Source organism: Numenius arquata, chromosome 5 (assembly GCF_964106895.1).
Source record: "Numenius arquata chromosome 5, bNumArq3.hap1.1, whole genome shotgun sequence".
Lineage (NCBI taxonomy): Eukaryota > Metazoa > Chordata > Aves > Charadriiformes > Scolopacidae > Numenius > Numenius arquata.
In genome coordinates this window covers 57,112,349-57,131,487 of record NC_133580.1, presented here as the reverse complement: position 1 = coordinate 57,131,487, position 19,139 = coordinate 57,112,349, and the positions used below count along the sequence as shown (strand labels likewise).

The following is a 19,139-nucleotide window of genomic DNA, read 5'->3' as shown; positions in this document are numbered from 1 at the left end:
AAACGAGTAGATTGCATTTGGAATTGATGGGGTATACTTTGGAAGGTCCAAAGGAGTTTGTTGATGTTGTCCAAGTACTTGAAGAGGTGTCTTACTTTCAAATGCACAGTGTGAATTGTTACTTACTTTAAATGCACAGAGTATAGTGTGAATGCACAAAATTTTCTGCTTTGTGGCAACCCCAAACCCTTACAGCTCTCCCTCTGTAATCACAGTAGGAATTCCTGGGAGTCTGAAATCCTAATTATGTTGCAGGAAATGGTTAATTTTAGTAGACTGTTTCTTTAGTAGAGAGCCAGTCATCAGCTGCAGCTTCCAACCAGGTGAATGTTACCACTTCAAAATTATTTGCATCTTTCCACTTTTTTAAGAAGCAAGATGCAGCTTCTAATAGAAATTCTTTCTCTTTATCCCAAGCATGTATGGAATGGACATCTTTAATAATTTAAGGGAATTGATGGTGATAGCTTCCTTGGTTGTGCAAACATTTTACTTCAGTGCAACATGTTATGCATATTAGTTTCCTTTAAATCTCAACTGTTTTATTAGTGCTGTGCTTCAAGGCAGCTTAAAGAATATCATCAATTACAATCAAGGCTTTTTTTCATGTTTATCTATGAAATACCCTGTGACTTACTCCAAAGTATAAAGAAGAACAATCACATGTTGCAAATGATTTGGGAAAACTTCCGTTGAGTAGAGCTATGAGGAAATTAGAGTAGTTTAGCAGGGCACAGTTTCTGTAAGAAGTAGTCCTCCAGTAAGACCTTGCAAAGGTTTTGTGGAACTAGAAGAGCACTGAAAGGTGAAAGTAATTGTATAATCTGGAGAATAGATATATATTCCTGACATCATTAGGATGGACCAGGTCAGACAAGTAGTGGCTGGGGATTACATGTATGGAAACATCAAATATGGTACAACATACATTTGGTTGGAGCAGGAGCAAGGCAGGCAGGAGCAATTACAGCAACCTATGCTGTCCAATGATAAAAAAAATCAGGTATGTTAGTAACATATTTCAACATTGATTGATTTATGAAGTACAATGTTGTAGAGCCAGTGTTCTAGTGACAGCTGCCTAAATTTCTATTTTTATATTATTACTAATGGGCACTACTTCAGCTATTGATATGTGCATATAAATTTGTTGATTTAGAACAGAATGGCACAAATTTTGATAAAATGCCTTATATCAGAATCCATTGTGACTTGAGAAATATCCTGAAATTATATCCTATGTCAATAAACTTAGAAGCAGTAACTAGTTAAGTCAACAGGAAAATACTCATAGTGACACTTTAAAGATTTGTTACGTTCTCTTCTGTTACCTGAAAAGAATCTTGAAGGTCTTCATCGTGTTTCACTGGAAGGATGTGCTTTGTCATGCTGCTAGTGCCACTTCTCAAAGTCAGTGTTGTGATACTACTGCAAGGACTCACCAATGCAGAATGTTTTCTGCATGTTTGGAGATGTCCCTGGAATCCTTAACTTAGACATTGTTATTAAATGTCTTCCCTTGAGGAGAACCTATTTGTTCTTGACCTTTTAGATTTGAGATATTATGTGATTTCAGAAGGATTGTTAAAAGCAATAATTTCTTGGTCAGGCAGAGAACACCTACTGGGTGGAGTTTCTGTTGGTGTTTTATTTTTTAAGTAAGTGATCTAGAATAGGAGTCATTACTGATAAAAGTAGCCAGCAATAACAAAGATCAGATGCCAACAAGTAAGTTGGCAGTGTAGTAATAGGAGCCCTTTGGATAATTCTGAACTTCGAGCCTGACAAAAGCCCTTTCTCTTTCAAATTTATGCATGTAGAAATAAAAACTGAGTTTGATTTAACCTGGTTTTAAGAGCAGAACAATTTCAAAAGTGATTCATTCTAATCATTGACTCTAGAGGAAGACTTGGTCGCTTAATTTATACACATCTGTTACATGTCTAATGTCAGGTGGGATGAGTCTGGTTGGAAGAGTCAATTAAAGTGCATTTGAACTGTAGCCTGGAAAGTAGTGGCTCTGAGAAAGATTTGGGGCTCCATCTAGACAAGCTGCTACATGAAAATTCCTAAGGAGTTGCTTTGGCAAAAAGGACAAGTCAGGCCCCTAGGTGTATAAGTAAGTGGGTAAGAGTTTGAATAGTGTCATTATTTTTGTATTCTTATACCACAGTGCAGGAACCATTGTATATACGTGTGCAAACTTTATCATTGGAAATGATGTAGAAAAAGAAGGTAGAAGATTCAAATGCTGGTATAAGAACCTTAACTTAGAGAGTCTAGAGATGAGCTACAAACACTTCATTTGTTCTTTAAACAGTTGGAGAGGTGGCAGCACTGTGCTTGGTAAATACCTCGGGGCAGAAAAAAAACCACCATGAGTACTGAAACATCTATCAATCTATAGGTGAAATAAATAAGCCAGAACGTTTGGCTGGATTCACATGAGATTCAGATTTTTGACCTGTGGTAGTGTAGTTCATATAGGCTTTGAGGGGAACCAAGGGGTGGGGAGAGAAGTAATGAACAAGTGTTAGTCACTTAAGCAAAAACCAGAGAAAAGTTGAATTCTTCAAACACCTGCCAGGAAAATATGATGTACCCAAAGTTATGGGGCTCAGTAATTTCATTTACTGTCTAAAAGTGAGATTAGCCTCAAGTGGTGGTCCTTTTTGCATTGTATACCGTGAACATGGGAATGAACCTGGACTGAGACTAAATAACTCTATTTCAGTGGTGCCAGCAACACTTTAAGGGCTACTAATCAGTATTGTTGTTGTATCCATTCTCTTTTCAGATTTTGGGCAAAAAGATAAATACTTAGGAGCTATCTGGAGTAGTTGTCTTGTAAAATAACTGAGGCCGTGCTCACATCACCCTTATGCTGAGTCATTCCCCCACAAAAAAAAAGTGTAATAAAGTCAGTGGAATGGCCTCAGAAGTTAAATATTCCTCAATATGAGTAAGGATATTTGAATTTGAACTTTTGTGCAGCCTCTGTCCATAACACGAGAGAGTCTACAGGGATTTCTATCTATTATACTGCAAAGGCTTGTCAAAGATGAACACTGTAATTGATAATATCATAAAACGAGTTGCTCGTGAAGGTTTCATGGATATAAAGCGTTTTTCTGATTTGGCATCCTATGGGAAGTCGTATCCTAAATTATAAGACGTAGAGTATAAAACTAGCTTTGATCTTTTAGAAAATCACCCATGTTGAAGACACAAGCAAGTAGAAGGGAAAATTCAGACAATTTGTCATTTGGGGTTAGGGTACAATGGTATATTTAATTGTTCTGCTCCATAAAAATGTGAGAGACCATACTTTACTACGTTCTATCTGCTGGAGAAAAATAGGAGAAATCTTGATTTTTTCCACATGGATGGATGTATGCATTTCTACAGAGTATTGTTAAAAATTAGGTATAAATGGAACCCATCCCATTATAGGTAAGGAGGTGAGGTACATTATGACATGCAGTTCATTATCAAACAGCGGTTACTTTTCATAGCAAGTAATCTAAAGTGACATTGCAGGTTATGTTCCAATAGGTTAGAAAAATTGACTAGTTTTAACACGGATTATACATTGTGTGAGTTATAACTCGGGTAAACCCCATTGCACGTACAAATGACATGCTGTCTGTCACATACTGGGTAAAGGGTTTGATAAGCAGAAAGAAAGATTTAGCTATAAAGTTTTGACATTTTCAGCTTTTTACGGCTTGGTGAGTTTTGCATGATTTTTAAATATAGAATTTCTTTAAGATTTCAGCTCATCGTTGACAAATGCTTTCCGAGTTTCTCAGCATTTAATGAACCAGAGGTTTTCTTTTTTAGAGCGTTGAGTCTCTCAAAATGGAATGGAGTGCGAGATGTCTGACATTCTCTCTGTTGTATTTTCAGAGAATAGCAGCTATAAAGCAGGCCTTGAATGCACACAACATCAGTTTCTTTCTGAGGGGAGGATACTGGGTCTTAGTGACTTTAGCTGACTCCAGTTCAGGTAAATATATATACAAACTCCCAACAGACCAACCTTTGGATGCTTGTCCGAGTTCTAATAAGGAGAAAATCTTTGTACCAATATATATATATACACATACATATATACTTACTTGGTACTTGTTATATAGACACATAAATATATATGTGTGTATATATATGTATGTAAATATAGGTATCTATACACACATGGATATATTTTTGATTGGTACTTGTTAACAATCACTGTGAAATAAATGTTTCTTTAATATTTCCATTTAGTCATACTTTATGATTTGTATTAGAAGCTTCTTGCTTTTTCTGTGTAACTGTGACATTAGCCTATGACCTATGTTAACCAAAACAGTGCCCCGAAGGAAGAGCCAACCAGGCTTCAAAAAAACCATCTGTTGAAGCACTTTGGCTGCACTGGCTGCCGAGAAAGCAGAGCTGCTTTACTTCAGCCAGATGTTACTCCAGGGGTCTGGGTCATAGCCTTGCATCTCTGCCTTGTATCTCTGATCTCCAAATCAACTGACATGAAGCTTGCTGTAGGGTCTCCACATTGCTGATCCTGTCCTGAGATAAATTATATGCTTTTTCTGTGTTTAAAACAAATGGAAACAGGGTTTTTTTGCGTGCATTTCCCGCATCTCTGGATTCACTGTGTACCTGGAAACTGGTTGAAGAGAGTATGTGTGCATACATGTGTATGTATTTTGAACAGCGATATGTTAAAATGATGTTTTAACCAGAAAGTTCAGCTTTGATTTGCATGTTGTATTAGAATCTCCTGTAATTTTTGTGTATCATATCCCTTAATATATCCTTCTTTCTTATTGCAGTGTGTTGTGGAGGAACAGCTTAGCTGACCACAATCAATTTATGTAAATACTGGTGTGATATTTTATCTGTCAGCTCTCTGTAGAAGACAAAGCTCTTATGTAGAATCGCGCTACAGTTTCGCTGTGGTACCTCATCTGGTTTAAAGGGCTAACATGCGTTAGCCAGCTGGAACTGAAAGAAGCCCATGTTCATTCCAGCCTTTACTGATGTATGACCTTGATGAGTTCATTTGCTGTTCAGAACCTTAGTTTCTCCATCTGTGAAACTAATATAGCCCTGCTTTTGCAACACATGTACTTAGGGTATGTGATAATTTCCTATGTTAACTTTAGATTCCCAGAAAAAAAGCACCGACTGTGTAAATAATTAAATCTTAAGGGTTTGGGGTATTTTTTTAATTGGTCCTCTGTTCTTCAGTCACAAGTCACCAATTAATTTTGTGTTGTTGCCTTTTTGAAGAGGCAATGGAGTGAAAAGATGAGGTTACACAAATAACAAAAAGTGGTTTTGACCTGACAATTAGATAGAAAAGAAAGCCCAGGAACGTGATGGATCTGAAAGAGGATGTGCTAAGCTGTTCTTTTATTTCATATTTCAGACTCTCAGAGGATTGGAGGAGGCAGTGGCTACTGGGCTATTGTGGTTCTCTTTGTTATCTGTCTAGTCGCAGTTGGGGCTTTCATCCTCTACAAGTTCAAAAGGCAAGTAAACCTTCATCAACAACATATAAATTTTTAGAATTAGGTTTATCCACAAATCAGCAAAACTGAGCTTCTATTTTGAAAAGGAGATTTCTTGAAGAATTGCAAAATGTCTGCTGCTTTGAAAATCGTGGTTTTTTGAACTTTTCAGACGTCAAGGTAATGCACGGATGCTTGCTTTTACATGCTGTGTTCCAAGATAAATAGCAGCAATATGGGACCTATGGAGAGTTTGTTCAGCTTGTGTAAATAATATCATCAAGAAAGAGACCTGAGCTAAAATATTATTCCTGATTAATTCCTACCTCATTACTCCTAGCAGTTATGAATAAACTAAAGCTATCGGGACAATGAGCGCATCTGCAATGCTGATTTGCTTAAAAAATGTAGTTTTATCAAAACACGCAGCTCTCTGGAGTTTCTCTTTGCACACATTACATTTTAATGTCTGGGGCAATGCCTCGTAGAATGAGTGATGGAAACAGATTAGTGTTAATTTGACACTAGAGTGTGTTGAGGGGAGAGATAATTCTGGAATTGGCCCTTATGCAAGACATATTCTCAAAGTTGACAAGGGGTGCCATGCCAGCCTTTGACAGACCAATGTATCTTTAGTCCACAGTTGATTTTAATCAGAGCTACTAGGGTGCTGTGCAATTTAGAATATTGTTCTTGTTCATGAATCTGTGTTATCATTGGCTATGCTCTTGGTATTTTTCTATCTCTGGGGCATTTAGAAGCTATTTGGTTTGAGCATACTGGAAAAAAACCTTCATCATCATCAAATCCTAATGTCCTTACTCAGTCAGGATTCCTACTGATTTGTATCATTTTTTAAAGATGGATTTTTATTGGAAATAAACACCACTTTTTGAATAGCAGTTTGAATAGCAGTAAGTGTAGATAGCATTTAAGTAACAGTTTGTTTAGATAAAGAGTTTTTAAGTCAATAGAGAAAACCCCTTACTTCCAAGAATCCTTTCATCTTCTCGCTGCAGTGCCTAAGTTTCTTAGAGCTTATAGTGGCTGATTTCTCTAAAGAACAAAGTACAGAATGCTGTATCAGACTGTCTACAACTGAATAAAAATCCATTTCGCTATTTTAGGTGCCTGCAGCAAGGAAAAGCATAAAAATGGTTGATGTGATGTAATTATATTATTTCAGTAGCAATACCTGGAGGATTTGCTGTTTGTAGTAGGGGATCATAAAAATTGTTTGTGATATCTTTTGAAAGCTGTATGATTTATATCTTTTATTAGCTCTTAAATGAGAGCAATTAAATAACAGACACAATTACTGCATGGAAAAAGAAGTATAAAATATTCAAGAAAGGAAGAAAAAAATTATTTTCCTTGAGTTTTTTTCTACAATGTCCAATGAACCATTGCTTATAAATAGAGCTTTTATTAAGGAGGAAACTATAGTACAATTTGAAAATTGTGATCTTTAATGTCTCTTGCACTTCTATATATAATTTGTGAAAATCATTTGCATTTAAATTTTGTGGGGATTTAATTTAGGTGCTGAGTGAGGAGAATGGTGAGATATATTCAAATGTTTCACAGTAGTCTGAAAACTGCTGTTGGCATTGATGAATGACCATGTAGTAGTATTCAATTTTAGTCCATATCATATCTGTTTCTGAGATATTTGACAGAATTATTTTTTAAATATTCCTGCTAAGCTTTTCCAAGACGACAATTTCTTTTGGTTGCATCCTTCATTTACAATTTGATCTTCAAAGAATCGTGAACGCCTAATCGGTGCACATTGAAAAATCACTTTTTCACTGTGTGCTCCCTGTGAACTCCTCTCCCACCCTAATCTTTAATCCCTAAAAAAAGTCTTTCCTGTGTTTATAAAGATGGATGGTGAATTGCTGGATCCCCATGGAGTACTTAATTGCAGGTATAGCCCATTTAAAGTCAGTACGGTGAGTATGTAAGCTTACAAACTGATCCGTAGAGACTGAGGCTATGAAACTGAGTGTCCTATATAAATATAAAGGTTACAGATTGTAATGCACAAAGGCGGCTTGTCAATATTATATGCCTGTATATTAAAAATTAATTTGCTGGAAGAATGCCGTTGGCAACAAAAATTGTTCAGTTTTAGGAGATAACTTCAGCAGAAGAATTCTTTCTGGGCCCTGTGGTAACTCAGGCAACACATGCAAATATAAATATGAATTATTTCCACATAGAAATTACAGACAAGTGTAAAGTGTTGAAATGTTAATACAGTCCATAATTTTTATGTACAATTCAGAAAATTAAGGAGGTGGAAGATACTTGGTGGCGCTTTCCTTTCATTTATCTAAGTAGATAGTCAGATACTGTCTTCAGAAAAGGGTTAAAACTCCTTTTGCCCAGCCCCGAGTCGGACAAAGGCTTATTTTTATCACTACACTGATTGGGTCTGTAGGTCTCAGGTGGCTTTGGGGCACAGGCAAAGCAGGTCATCTGCAAACAATTGCATGGACATGCCTTGGACTTTTCTCTCTCTCTTTGCTGGCCCAAATGTCAGTTCTCTACTTAAGGTTAAGTTTGATACCTGGAAAGTTGCAAAACGAAAAGACTGCCTTACAGATAAGATGGGGACTGGATTGGGAGGGAGGTTACGGCTTCTATATAAAATTGGGAAACCTGTCCCAAACTGCCTTATGGTTCCTGAGGGCTGAGGCCCCTTTTCCGCTAATCATGGTCATTGCTGTCCCTGCCCAGATTATCTCTGAGGTTTGTGTTGTAAGAATTTGGATCTTAATTTACACTCATTTTTGTCAGACAGAACTGCGAGATGAACGATGGTGTTGGCAAGACATCAGGGACTAATCTACTACCTCTTTTTCTATGAATCTTTCAGGGCAATCAGGACAGCTATGGTGAAACTTTCTGCTCCTGTTTGATCTGCCAGATTTTGAAAACTGCAATACCCAGTGCTAAAAATTGGTGTCCCTCACAAGAAGTAAATCTCACGAGATTAGTTTGAGGGAGAGCAGTAATCTAAAAATAACAGTCCTGCATAAGATTCTGTGTCAGATGCCTCATATGCAGAAAAAGAAGAAAGTATTTTATCTAATTAAGTAGGGGGTTAGGGGAAAAACAGAGGCAGCATCATATAGAGGTAGTGGGATTTTGGCTGATTAGTTATATGCGGAGTAAAAACCAACACAGTCTCATCACTCCTGAAGGAATGCCCATTAAAAAGAAAATATTAAAATTGTATTATTTCCCAGTACTCTAATCAAAACTAAAATTGTAGGGTCTGCTGGATAATCAGAGCTGTCATGACTATCTAGTTAATGATTAGGTGACTGCAGGTTGTATAATTTTCCATATACCCTAATCCCAAATATTTAAACACTAAGATGACCGCTGCCCTCTTTTCTTATATACAGTAAAATCGCAAGCATCTATCATTTTGTATCTCTGCACCCACCCCACCCCCCCAGCTTTATCTAATGGCCTGTTTGTGCATCCGGTCACTTCTCAGCTTCATGTGCTCAGAAAAATGGTGCTGGAGTCCCTGGAGCTCGAGGAGTGACTCCTGGCAATCCCAAGTGGTTTGTTGCTTTAGACCAAAAAAAATAGAACGCCAAAAAGTCTTGACACACAAAGAGGTTTTAACCTTTGTGATCAGCGTAGGTAAGCAATTCAGATTAGGGCTATTGTTACCCCGTAAATGAAAAGTAAATTTTAGATGATAAATACTGATGGTTTTAAAAACTAATTCTAGTTGTGTCCCACTAATGAGCAAGGATTGGCTTAGATAGTTTTGGGGGAAATTTTCAGGATGGCAGTAAGGAGTGAGGTAATATCCCAGCTGCTAAATCAGACTGTGGCTGTGGCACGAGAGGCCGTGCAGACAACGAACATGGATGGCGGGCAAGCCAAGAACAATGTGCCTATTCTTTGCTCTTACTTTCTGGGTATGGAAATCACTGATCTGATGCCTCAAGCAAACAATATGTTACAATACTCACTGGTACGCTTCAGTTGTTATGCATCCAGGTAAAATAGACTACAGCTGCTTCGTTTGACCAGAACAATATGAAGCAGCTGGAAAATATTTTTGAGAAATCAGGTCCATTTTTTTATGCAGATCTGGGACCTGTGTCTATTTCTTTTACACCATACCATCTTTACTAAATCTGGTTCAATAAAAAAACACTTATTCCATTCCCTTTGAAACAATGTTTATAATTTTTATGGGTTTCAAGTTGCCACCCAGAAAAGATTTCATCATCCTTCCAGATTAAGGTTCTATGGTTTGGGGTCCTGGGTAGCAGTATTAAGAAGGCAAATAGCACTTTCTGCACTGGGCAAAGTGGAGGAAAAGAAAATTCTGTTCTAGCCATATCAGAGCTCCCATATAATCACTATGTTACTAGTTAGTGGAGGATCTGAAATCAGCCTTTTCATATTTTTCACTTCTGTATAACAACAGGATACTAGAGTAGCCAAACCAGAGCAAATAGTTGGCTTTCCTGCTTAGGTATTTTACCTGGTTAATAGTAGCAAATTCGATTCTCTAGGAGATTATAAAAATCTTTATCTTTTAATTTGTATGCAAAATATGGCCAGTGTACTTAAAGCTGCATACATTGTTTTCACAAGTCACCATGAATTTACTTCAGCCAAATTTATACCATTTTGTGTGTATTCCTTTTTTCCCTGTTACTATCAAGCGCCACTTTTGGTAAATGAACCCCCTCCTGGGTCATTTCCACAATCTGGAGCAGAACTGTGTTATCTTTCTGCCTCATTGACTTACTATCTCATTTTCAGTCTCTGAGAATAGCTATCTTTTTTCCCCACCTTGCTTATACTACTTTTATGTTCCATGAGAGCAAGTTTAGTCCCAATCCATGCCATTTAGTTATAAAAAAAACAGGCACTAATTTAATGATCCATAACATTTCATAAAAACTTCCTCAGAAATCAAAGTAATAGCATGTAGAAAAGATTTCTGAAATGAAAGAGGTGAGTAAATCAGGAGTGCCTTAAAACACAAAGAAGTCAGTCATCTGAACATTAATCCAAACACAATAAAGCCAACACCACAATAAAGTATTCCATTTAATGGATTATTATTGTTGTTATTTTTATTTAAGTTCCAAGAGAATGCTATGTTTTTCCATATCCTTTGCCATGTGAATATATTCCTACTTTTTTATACTAAACAGAATCTTAATCAAGTCTCTGGAAAATGAATGAAGTTCCATAAAGGCCAATGAATATTGGCTCCACAAGGAAGGAATTGAAAGCCAAATAAACTAGAGAGTTTAAATGAGTGGGAATCAATATCTCATTGCCCTCCTGCTGTTCCTTACTGCTGAACATTTTTAAGTGCAAACAGTTTTGAGTATGACCTGATTAGAATTTGTGAATACAGGGGGAGAAAAAAACACTTCCTGGACTATCTTCTAAAAGGCATGGGACCTGGAGAGCTTGGTGAAAGCCATGTGCTGTGGTGCTCATTAGTAGTTCTGTGCAGAATTAAGTCTCCAGTTCATATGGAGACTTATGATCCTCAAAGCAGGCATGAATATTTCTTCTTCATGATTGAAATAAAATGCTACAGAGAAAACAAAAGGGACTAAAAATGTAAATCATGGAGTGCTGCTCAGCAGAGGTAATTGTCTCCAGTGATGGATGTGAAGCACATGCATTTTGCAGCTGAAGAGTAAACCCCCAAAAGAAACAATTGCATAATCTTTTTTCTCTGTTCTTATAAGTGTGCTTTCAATTTTCATATTGCTGATATAAATCTCTTGGGTCAAATTTCATGTCTTGTCATGTTTTCACAGTAGTCTTTTATGTAGACCCAAGCATTTCAGCTCTGCCTACTTCAAACAGTTACATTGGACTCAACATAAATTGCTTCCTTAAGAAGAGCAAAGCACATCAGGGTACACAAGGGTTTTTCTCTGTATAATTAGGGGTAGCAGCTTCCTTCCTACACATTAGAGCAGTGAGGAGCGACTGGAAAATTGCCAGAATCAGGCCCATCTGTAGCAAGGATTCAATATCTGCATCCTGTTTCATCCCACAGTGTGGTTGTCCCTTATCAAAAGAACATCTGGCACATGTGTTAAAGATGACTCTTGAAAAGGCTTGGACTATAGTTTTCTTCAGTCTGGTTGAGTCTCTTCCTTGTAAAACTGAACTGATATGAAACACGTAGAGATGTCTATAATGTATAAAAGGTCAAATGCCTATGGTGTATGCCTTCACAAGACCTGTAATATTCTCCTTCCTCCCATCTATACTCTGTGTTGCAATCTAAGATGCTTTCCTCTTAGTATGAGGAGCAAAGGAAAGTACAAAGAGTCACTGCGTACGTCAAATTTATGCCTTCCATGAAGGATCTTAGCAGGATTGGGCTCATGAGGTTTAGGTGAGTGAGAAGTAACAGCTTATGCCTTTTCTCCTTTTACCCATAATCCATAAAGAAGTGCTCTTAACAACAATACATTTAATGTTTACTTGTGAACTTGTGAGGTTTCTTTATTTGGGAACCACTTAATACGTTTAATAGTATGTGTTGTGATTTTGGTAATGTCTAACTAGTAAGTCTTACCAGAGTCGTGAGTTGAAGCCTTAGGATTTACATGAAAGGACACACCTTGTTGACCTGGTCTCAGACAGGTCCTTCAGCCTGGGCAGACAACAGTTACACTAGCAGCTCTGCTCCCTTTACTGAAGTGCAAAGGTCTGATGTGCCATATGGGCTTGAGATGGAAAACACTTTTATTATGTCAAAAATATTTTGATAATGCCATTGATGCTTCTACAATATGTCAAATACAGTTTTGAGAAGGTCCCCTAATTATTGCAGAAACATATGTGCTAGTTATGCAGATGTGTTGCAAAGACGTTCTTCTGCGTTTTGTTTCCCTTAGGCATTTGGTGGTGCACTGAACGTGAGCAATTTGACAGGTTTGATGCAGGTCTGATTGAGAGGGATATTGTTCTCCACATGACTAGTTTCATTAGCAGACACATTAAAAACAGTCTGGAGTTACTCGCCTTAGAGAAAAAAAGTCAAAATTAATTACCTAATATATTTGTTTTGGTAACGAGGAATGTCCTTCCTGCTTTCTATGTCGTTTTTTTTTAATGCAGTTAATGGGAGGAGAGTGATGCAGAGCTTGGCTTTACATGTATATTTGTGTTGGAGGAGCCCTTGGACCTGTTGAAATGGTCATAATAGTTGTGTTGTGCTGTGAGACCTGCTTTCCATCCTTGGCCTTTGCATTTGGTTAGTCCTGTGCTTTATTTACTCCATGGTCACTGAGATACAGAAAACAGCAAGAGCAATCAGATTTCTTTCTTTGTGCTGCTTATAAATAATGAGATAAAATACCTGATTTGTGTATATATGTATAATTTTGTGTGTGTTTGTATACACATACCTATACAGATAGGGGGGTGTGTGTACATATATAGGTATATAAGATGCAATTAATTTCTTGGACAGTTCAAATTAAAGGGAGGAGATCTTCAGTCATCTTTCATTGTTTAGTACTTTCTGTTTATTCTAATTACTTTGATGCAATGGAAGATGCAGTTCAAAGAAGTTTGCTGCAGTAAGTTTTATCTTAAACTGGGGGCACCAGGTAAAGAACCTTTCTTCTGAAATGACATTTAAAGACGGGTCATCTTCAAAAGCCTAGAGAAAACAGAGCAACCTGTGTATTTATGCAGCCTTCAAACTGCTGCCAGAATATGAAGCAGAAGATGGTCTTCTTAAAGAGATGTCTAAAAATTAGTCACTTTTTCTGTCTTCTCACTGTCTAAGGGAGCTCAGCAGAAACCACAGCTTAACCTCAGCAGTTCAACCCCATTTTCTCTTCCTGTTGTCTGCCCATTGCAATAATCAGTATTTAAGCACAGACTTCGACAGTTTTGATCTGCTGTCATGCTGTTCAAGCTGTCACGCTGCTTCTTGTAGTGTAGGAAACAGAGCTCACAACCTGCAATTCCCTAATCGGAAGTGTCTCCTTGGTGCCTAGGAAAGGATGTCCTTATGTGCCCAGGCAGATTACAGGTGAATGCAGCTAGAACAAAGGAGATGGCTCTCTAGAAATTTTTATACCATAACTTCTGTTACAAAGTTAGAAGTCCCTGATTATTCCCTTTGATTTTACAAAGTCTAATTTAAGTTAATCTAGTTAAGAACTCTTTAACGATTCTTACTCTTAAGCCTCCCAGGCTCAGCCATGGTGCTAATTGTCCAATAGATAGAGCCATTTAATAACAAGCTTTTTGTTTCTTCTAGATTCAAATCTGAATTAGATAAATGCTGTCTGCTATAGAAAGTTTTGTCTAATTCAGCAATTCCTGGTAGTCCTGGGCCAAGCTCTACTCTCTGTCGCCTTCAGTGCTGCTTGCTTAACTTCACTAACCTTCCCTGTCTTCTAATTTGCCCTTATTGATGCCTATTTATCTCCTTACTCCTTACCCCTTGCTCCTGGACTCCTGGTTCTTCACTCTCTGCTCCCTTCTCGTTCCCCGTCTCCTGGATTTTTCCTGCTTATTTTTCCTCAACCCTGGTGGAGTATAAGAGTGCTATTTGATGCTATCGCCCACTTTCAGTGTCAGCCCACCTCACCAGGGAGATGTGATCGTAGAATGGTTTGGGTTGGAAGGGACTTTAAAGATCACCAAGCTCCAATCCTCCTGCCATGGGCAGGAACACCTCCCACTAGACCAGGCTGCTCAAAGCCTCATCCAGCCTGGTCTTGAATGCTTCCAGGGATGGGGCATCCAAACTTCTCTGGGCAACCCGTTCCAGTGTCTCACCACCCTCACAGGAAAGAATTTCTTCCTAATATGTAATCTAAATCTCCCCGCTTTAATGGTTTAAAACCATTAGCCCTCATCCTATCACTACACTCCCTGATAAAGAGTCCATCCACATCTCTCCTGTAGGCCCCCTTCAGGTACCGGAAGGCTGCTATAAGGTTTCCCCGGAGCCTTCTCTTCTCCAGGCTGAGGAATCCCAACTCTCTCAGCCTGTCTTCATAGGAGAGGTGCTTCACCCCTCTCATCATCTTCATGACCCTCCTCTGGACCTGCTCGAGCAGGTCCATGTCCTTCTTATGTTGGGGGCCCCAGAGCTAAGCACAGTACTCCAGGTGGGGTCTCACAAAAGGTGATGATTGTGACTCAGCTTAATGTTTGTGAAGACACCTGGAACCAGGAATGAATGCCTGTTGGGACATTTTGTGGCTTGAGTTCTTAAAAATAGCTTTTCTGTGTGGTTAGTTTGTTTTTTTCTTTCAGTATTGTTCATTGTCTGTCAATCTTAGTCAAGAAATTGATGCTTAATTATTACATTGGTATGAACATTGTGAATGAAATGCATAAAATTCTGACAGTATAATGCGTTGGTACGTTTAGATTGTGAACTCAAAATTAAGGAAGGGTCGGATTGGTACTACTTTGTGATTCTGGCGTGACTTTGCTCTGCTGAAGCTCTGCTCTGACACCAGTGTGTGTGTAACACAAAGGAACTCCATCACAAGACTTTTTTCCTTGTCCAATTTAGGAAACTGCCAGGCAGAAATGTCTATGCCCAGATGCACAATGAGAAAGAGCAGGAGATGACAAGCCCTGTTAATCACAGTGAGGACACCCAGAACATCATCCAGGGTGAGGAGTTTATTGATGATGATCTGGACTCTCAAACACTAGGTAACGCAAGAGGTAACTTCATTTTCAGTTTATAAATTTTCGTAAGTAATTGGTTTTTAATTAATATTCATTTTTATTCTAGCTTTTTTTTTCATTTTCTGCTCAGTCTCAGGAGGAAGCAAATAGTTCACCACCAACAGAGGATTATCTCAGTTATCTTCTTTTGGCTTGCTTGTGATACAGGCTAATGTATGGAGTGTGAGTACAGAGATAGTACAGAGGAATGTCAGGAGACTTAGACAATTTTAGAGAGAAATTATATTTAGTAGAACAGGATGTAATAGGTAACATTTGAATTAACTCAGTAATCCCCTGCATTAGTGGAAAATGACATTTAGGCCAGAAGGATTTGTAGAGGTGATGATTCCATTATTTCAGATGGATTGTATCTAGATCCATTGCTATATTTGCCATCGTAGTCCAGTTGCATTTAAAGTTTTCATGATTGGAAGCATTACATTTATTCCTGTATAAAAAGTATCATAGGTGTCCCCTATTTTAGCTGGTAACTTTCTAGCATTCATGGAGTGGTCATAAGGAACCCATGGGGGAAACTTTGTGAATATCTCAGTGCAAATGATTTCAGTGTCAGGCAGAAGTGTATATCCTGGCACCCTGTGGTTATTTTTAATGCAGCATAGATTGCTGATCTATAAAGTTCATTTCTTGTAAAATTTACCATTGTGTTCAGACTGCATTCAGATCACAGGCTGAAAAGTGTAGGACAATGAAAAAAGCCCCAGTTCCTTTTCTACACATTTTGTGAAAATAAATCAGATAACCCAGAGTCTTTGGGATTTGTAGCAGTAGATTCATGGTGTAACAGGCAACTGTAATGTCTTCATGAAGCCACAGAAGAAGATGTGTTTCAGCTGCACCATAGGTAGCCTGGGGAAGGACAGAATTTTGGCAGAGGAGAGATTTCTTTATCTTGGGTTTCACCTTTATTGTTTATTGTCAGTGTCTTTATTTTCATTTGCTGAAGGGTGTGCTGCTTCTACATACTTGGAGGCGTTAGCTTTGAGCACAAGGGAAGAATCCAGCCTCCTGCTTTGCTTTGTTTATTGCTATCTTTTCTTTGACAACCTTTGTGTATGAGTATCACTGTGTTTTCATTCAGATTTTGCAAGACAACCTTGATTGCACTCCTGACTCTACTGGAGTTAGTTCCGAAAACAACCCTGGAAAAACAAAGTCTATGTTAAAATTGTTTGATCAACTCATCTCCAGGGTCTTTAGAGGAAAAGGCTGAATGTTAACAAAGTCTTTGCAAACGTGACTGTTAAAGTAGAGCATTCAAACACCTCTAGTAACGTACAAAAGCGTAATTTCTTTTAATGGTAGAAAATCCCTTATGGCCTATTTATGTAAGGCAGCTTGGGATGCTGGAATAAAGAAATGCTACCCTGACTGCAATGAATTCAGAAATAAACTCTACTTGCCCTGCACTCCTTACTTAGTGAAAAAAAATTTTCTTCTATCTGGGCAGAGCATTATTAGGGTTAAAGAGTGCAAGATCATGATGTTTTGATGTGAAACTTAAGGCAAATGCAGATTTTGAGGTGATTTGTACTTCTGCCGAGTTGTCAACACCAGCAGCATTTCCAGCGGAGCGTTAAGAGTTCATTTCTGTGGATCATAATCATCCATATTCGTAAGCTACTGTAGAGCTTTTAGACACAAGAGTTATTTAAGACATAAAACTATACTTCTGCTCACTGTACTGTTTTGTTGCTTGCAATACTTTCCACTAGCTCCAGTATTGCTCAGTACTGCCAAGAAAATATTCCTGTTAATGATGCTCCTCTATTTTATCTGGCTTGAGTACGAAACATATTATAATCCCTGCTTTAAATTAAATTCTGGTTTACAACCTTATTTGCAGAAGCTTCCTGTGCTATGGAGATCCCTTCTAGTTCTGGTGAGCTTTTTCCCTCCCTGTTGGGAGATGTCAGTAGCAGCCTCCGCTCCATGCACAGCAGGGAGTTACAGGCCTGGGTTTCTGTTTGTTCTCTCTCTTCTCATAACTTTTGAATTTCCACAGTACAGTATTGCCAGACTCACCCATCCACTTTTTTTGTTTTCTATATATTTTATGTTGCCTACTTTATCGCAACCCCCACCTTGGGACTCCTCAACACCATTACCTTGCAGTGACTCCTTCTGGGAGAAGTGGCAACTTGAACAGCTACAGAGTTCCCCTATTGCTGATGCCGGTCAGTGTCCAGTCCCAGGTCAGTGGCATGTCGAATGGACGTCTCAGGTTCCATTCTCCTCCCTCACCTGCACCCCTCGAGACAACTACACCTTTTTAAGCCACAAAGAGAACCAACTTATGCTGTCACTGGGATAGAAACCCTAGGAATTCGCCACAAATCCACCACCATGAGCAAAAGCTTTGCGCGAAAGTATGCTGCTGTAGGTACATGGAGCTGTTGCACCAACCTTCACCTGACCTGTTGTTTGATAAAGCCACTCTCTTTATGTGATTGACTTGTCCCTGCAATAAAAGGGGGATTCATTGTAAAGTGCCTGAAATACACTAATGCTGGCCTTTTGTTTCTATATTTTTGTAGGCAATCACTCAGGCGTGGTTTTGAGCATCAACTCCAGAGAGATGCACAGTTACCTGGTTAGCTGATATTTACAGCTGAACATAAAAACCGAAAGACTCTTTTCTGTATCGTTTTATTTTTCCCTGGTGATGTCACAAAATTGCAAATATGGCTGTAAATGCTGGTGGAGAGGAGGTTCCTTATCGGTCCCGTGGAAAAAAGTGTCCATCATCAGTTACCAGGGAAGAAGGATAATACGTCTTGTGTTCACTCCATGGCCTGGGAACTTGTTATGATTGAAACTCAAACTACGGTAGCAGATTTGTAGCCCTAGGCACCTTCAATGCCACCTTCTTTCTTTTCTGTATATGCTCTAGTTCTTTATGTTTATTTTTAGAAGGATTGACTGTAACTTTTTAACTATATTTTTAATTGAGGTATTCAGCAGAAGGCTGGAACTCTTCAGCCTGAAAAGGTGATTTTTACAAAAGTGACTAGACCAGAACAGATGGTTGGTTGATCACAATGACATTTTTTCAGGAGGCTGAGTGTTTCTGTACTGGGAGAGGACTGAGCGAGGAGATAAATGCACTCCTAGTCAGTACAAGCTCTTAGCTTAAACTTGTGTGAGACAATCTAATGAATTTAGGCTTAAGCCCTTCTGTGGATTAAAAGAAGTAAAGTGTTAAGATATCTCATAATATAGGATAATGCTCTTGTAAGTGTAGCAAGTCCTGACAAACCATCAGCACCAGTATCTCCCCCAATCCCACCCCACGTGAAAGAAAAACACCAGCTTGATGCTGTTTCCAGACCAGGTGCCTTCATTTGTGGACAGTCATTTCAGTTTCTCTTTCTGGTCTCCTGAGCAAGCACCTCTAGGACGATGGCAGCTGCCAGATGAGCTATCCTCTAAAACCCTGTGCTGGTGGCCTGTCTCTTTTTATATTTCCAGAGAGTATAAATACCTCTTTTAAGTTGCTTTCTTTGTATGGTTATTTTTTAAAAACTTCCTATTAGGGCAGAGGTGCCGGGTAGGTCAGAGCTCTCCCCTGGGCAGGACTGGACACCACCATCCCCTTCCCACCCAGATCCTTCTATGGGATTTTCCCTGGCTCTTTGCCCTTGCAGGCAGGGGTGGGCAAACTCTTACCTGACCTTTGCTGCTCAGGTTGGTTTGACAATCTGGAGGGCCATGATGGACTGTGATTCAGGGGTTCATATTTCCTTTCCATCACAACAGGGTGTCGTTCAGTCCTTATGGCCTCTGGCCCCTATTTCTGCAGGGAGGGTGGTTGGGCTTCTGAAGGAGCTGCCTGCAGAAAGGCTTGTGAGTCAAATCAGAGTT

At 38.7% G+C, this 19,139-nt stretch overlaps 1 protein-coding gene across 1 annotated transcript in view; it reads left to right on the top strand.

Annotated features, from left to right (window-relative positions):
- SORCS2 (sortilin related VPS10 domain containing receptor 2) overlaps nucleotides 1-17,836 on the top strand; it is a 561,128-nt gene extending 543,292 nt beyond the window's left edge. Inside the window, exons 24-28 of the mRNA XM_074147142.1 lie at nucleotides 3,910-4,009; nucleotides 5,432-5,534; nucleotides 15,091-15,248; nucleotides 17,391-17,470; nucleotides 17,813-17,836. Of these exons, the coding sequence (XP_074003243.1) occupies nucleotides 3,910-4,009; nucleotides 5,432-5,534; nucleotides 15,091-15,248; nucleotides 17,391-17,470; nucleotides 17,813-17,836 (465 nt within the window). The remainder of the gene's footprint in view (nucleotides 1-3,909; nucleotides 4,010-5,431; nucleotides 5,535-15,090; nucleotides 15,249-17,390; nucleotides 17,471-17,812) is intronic.
- Nucleotides 17,837-19,139: the final 1,303 nt, after the last annotated feature.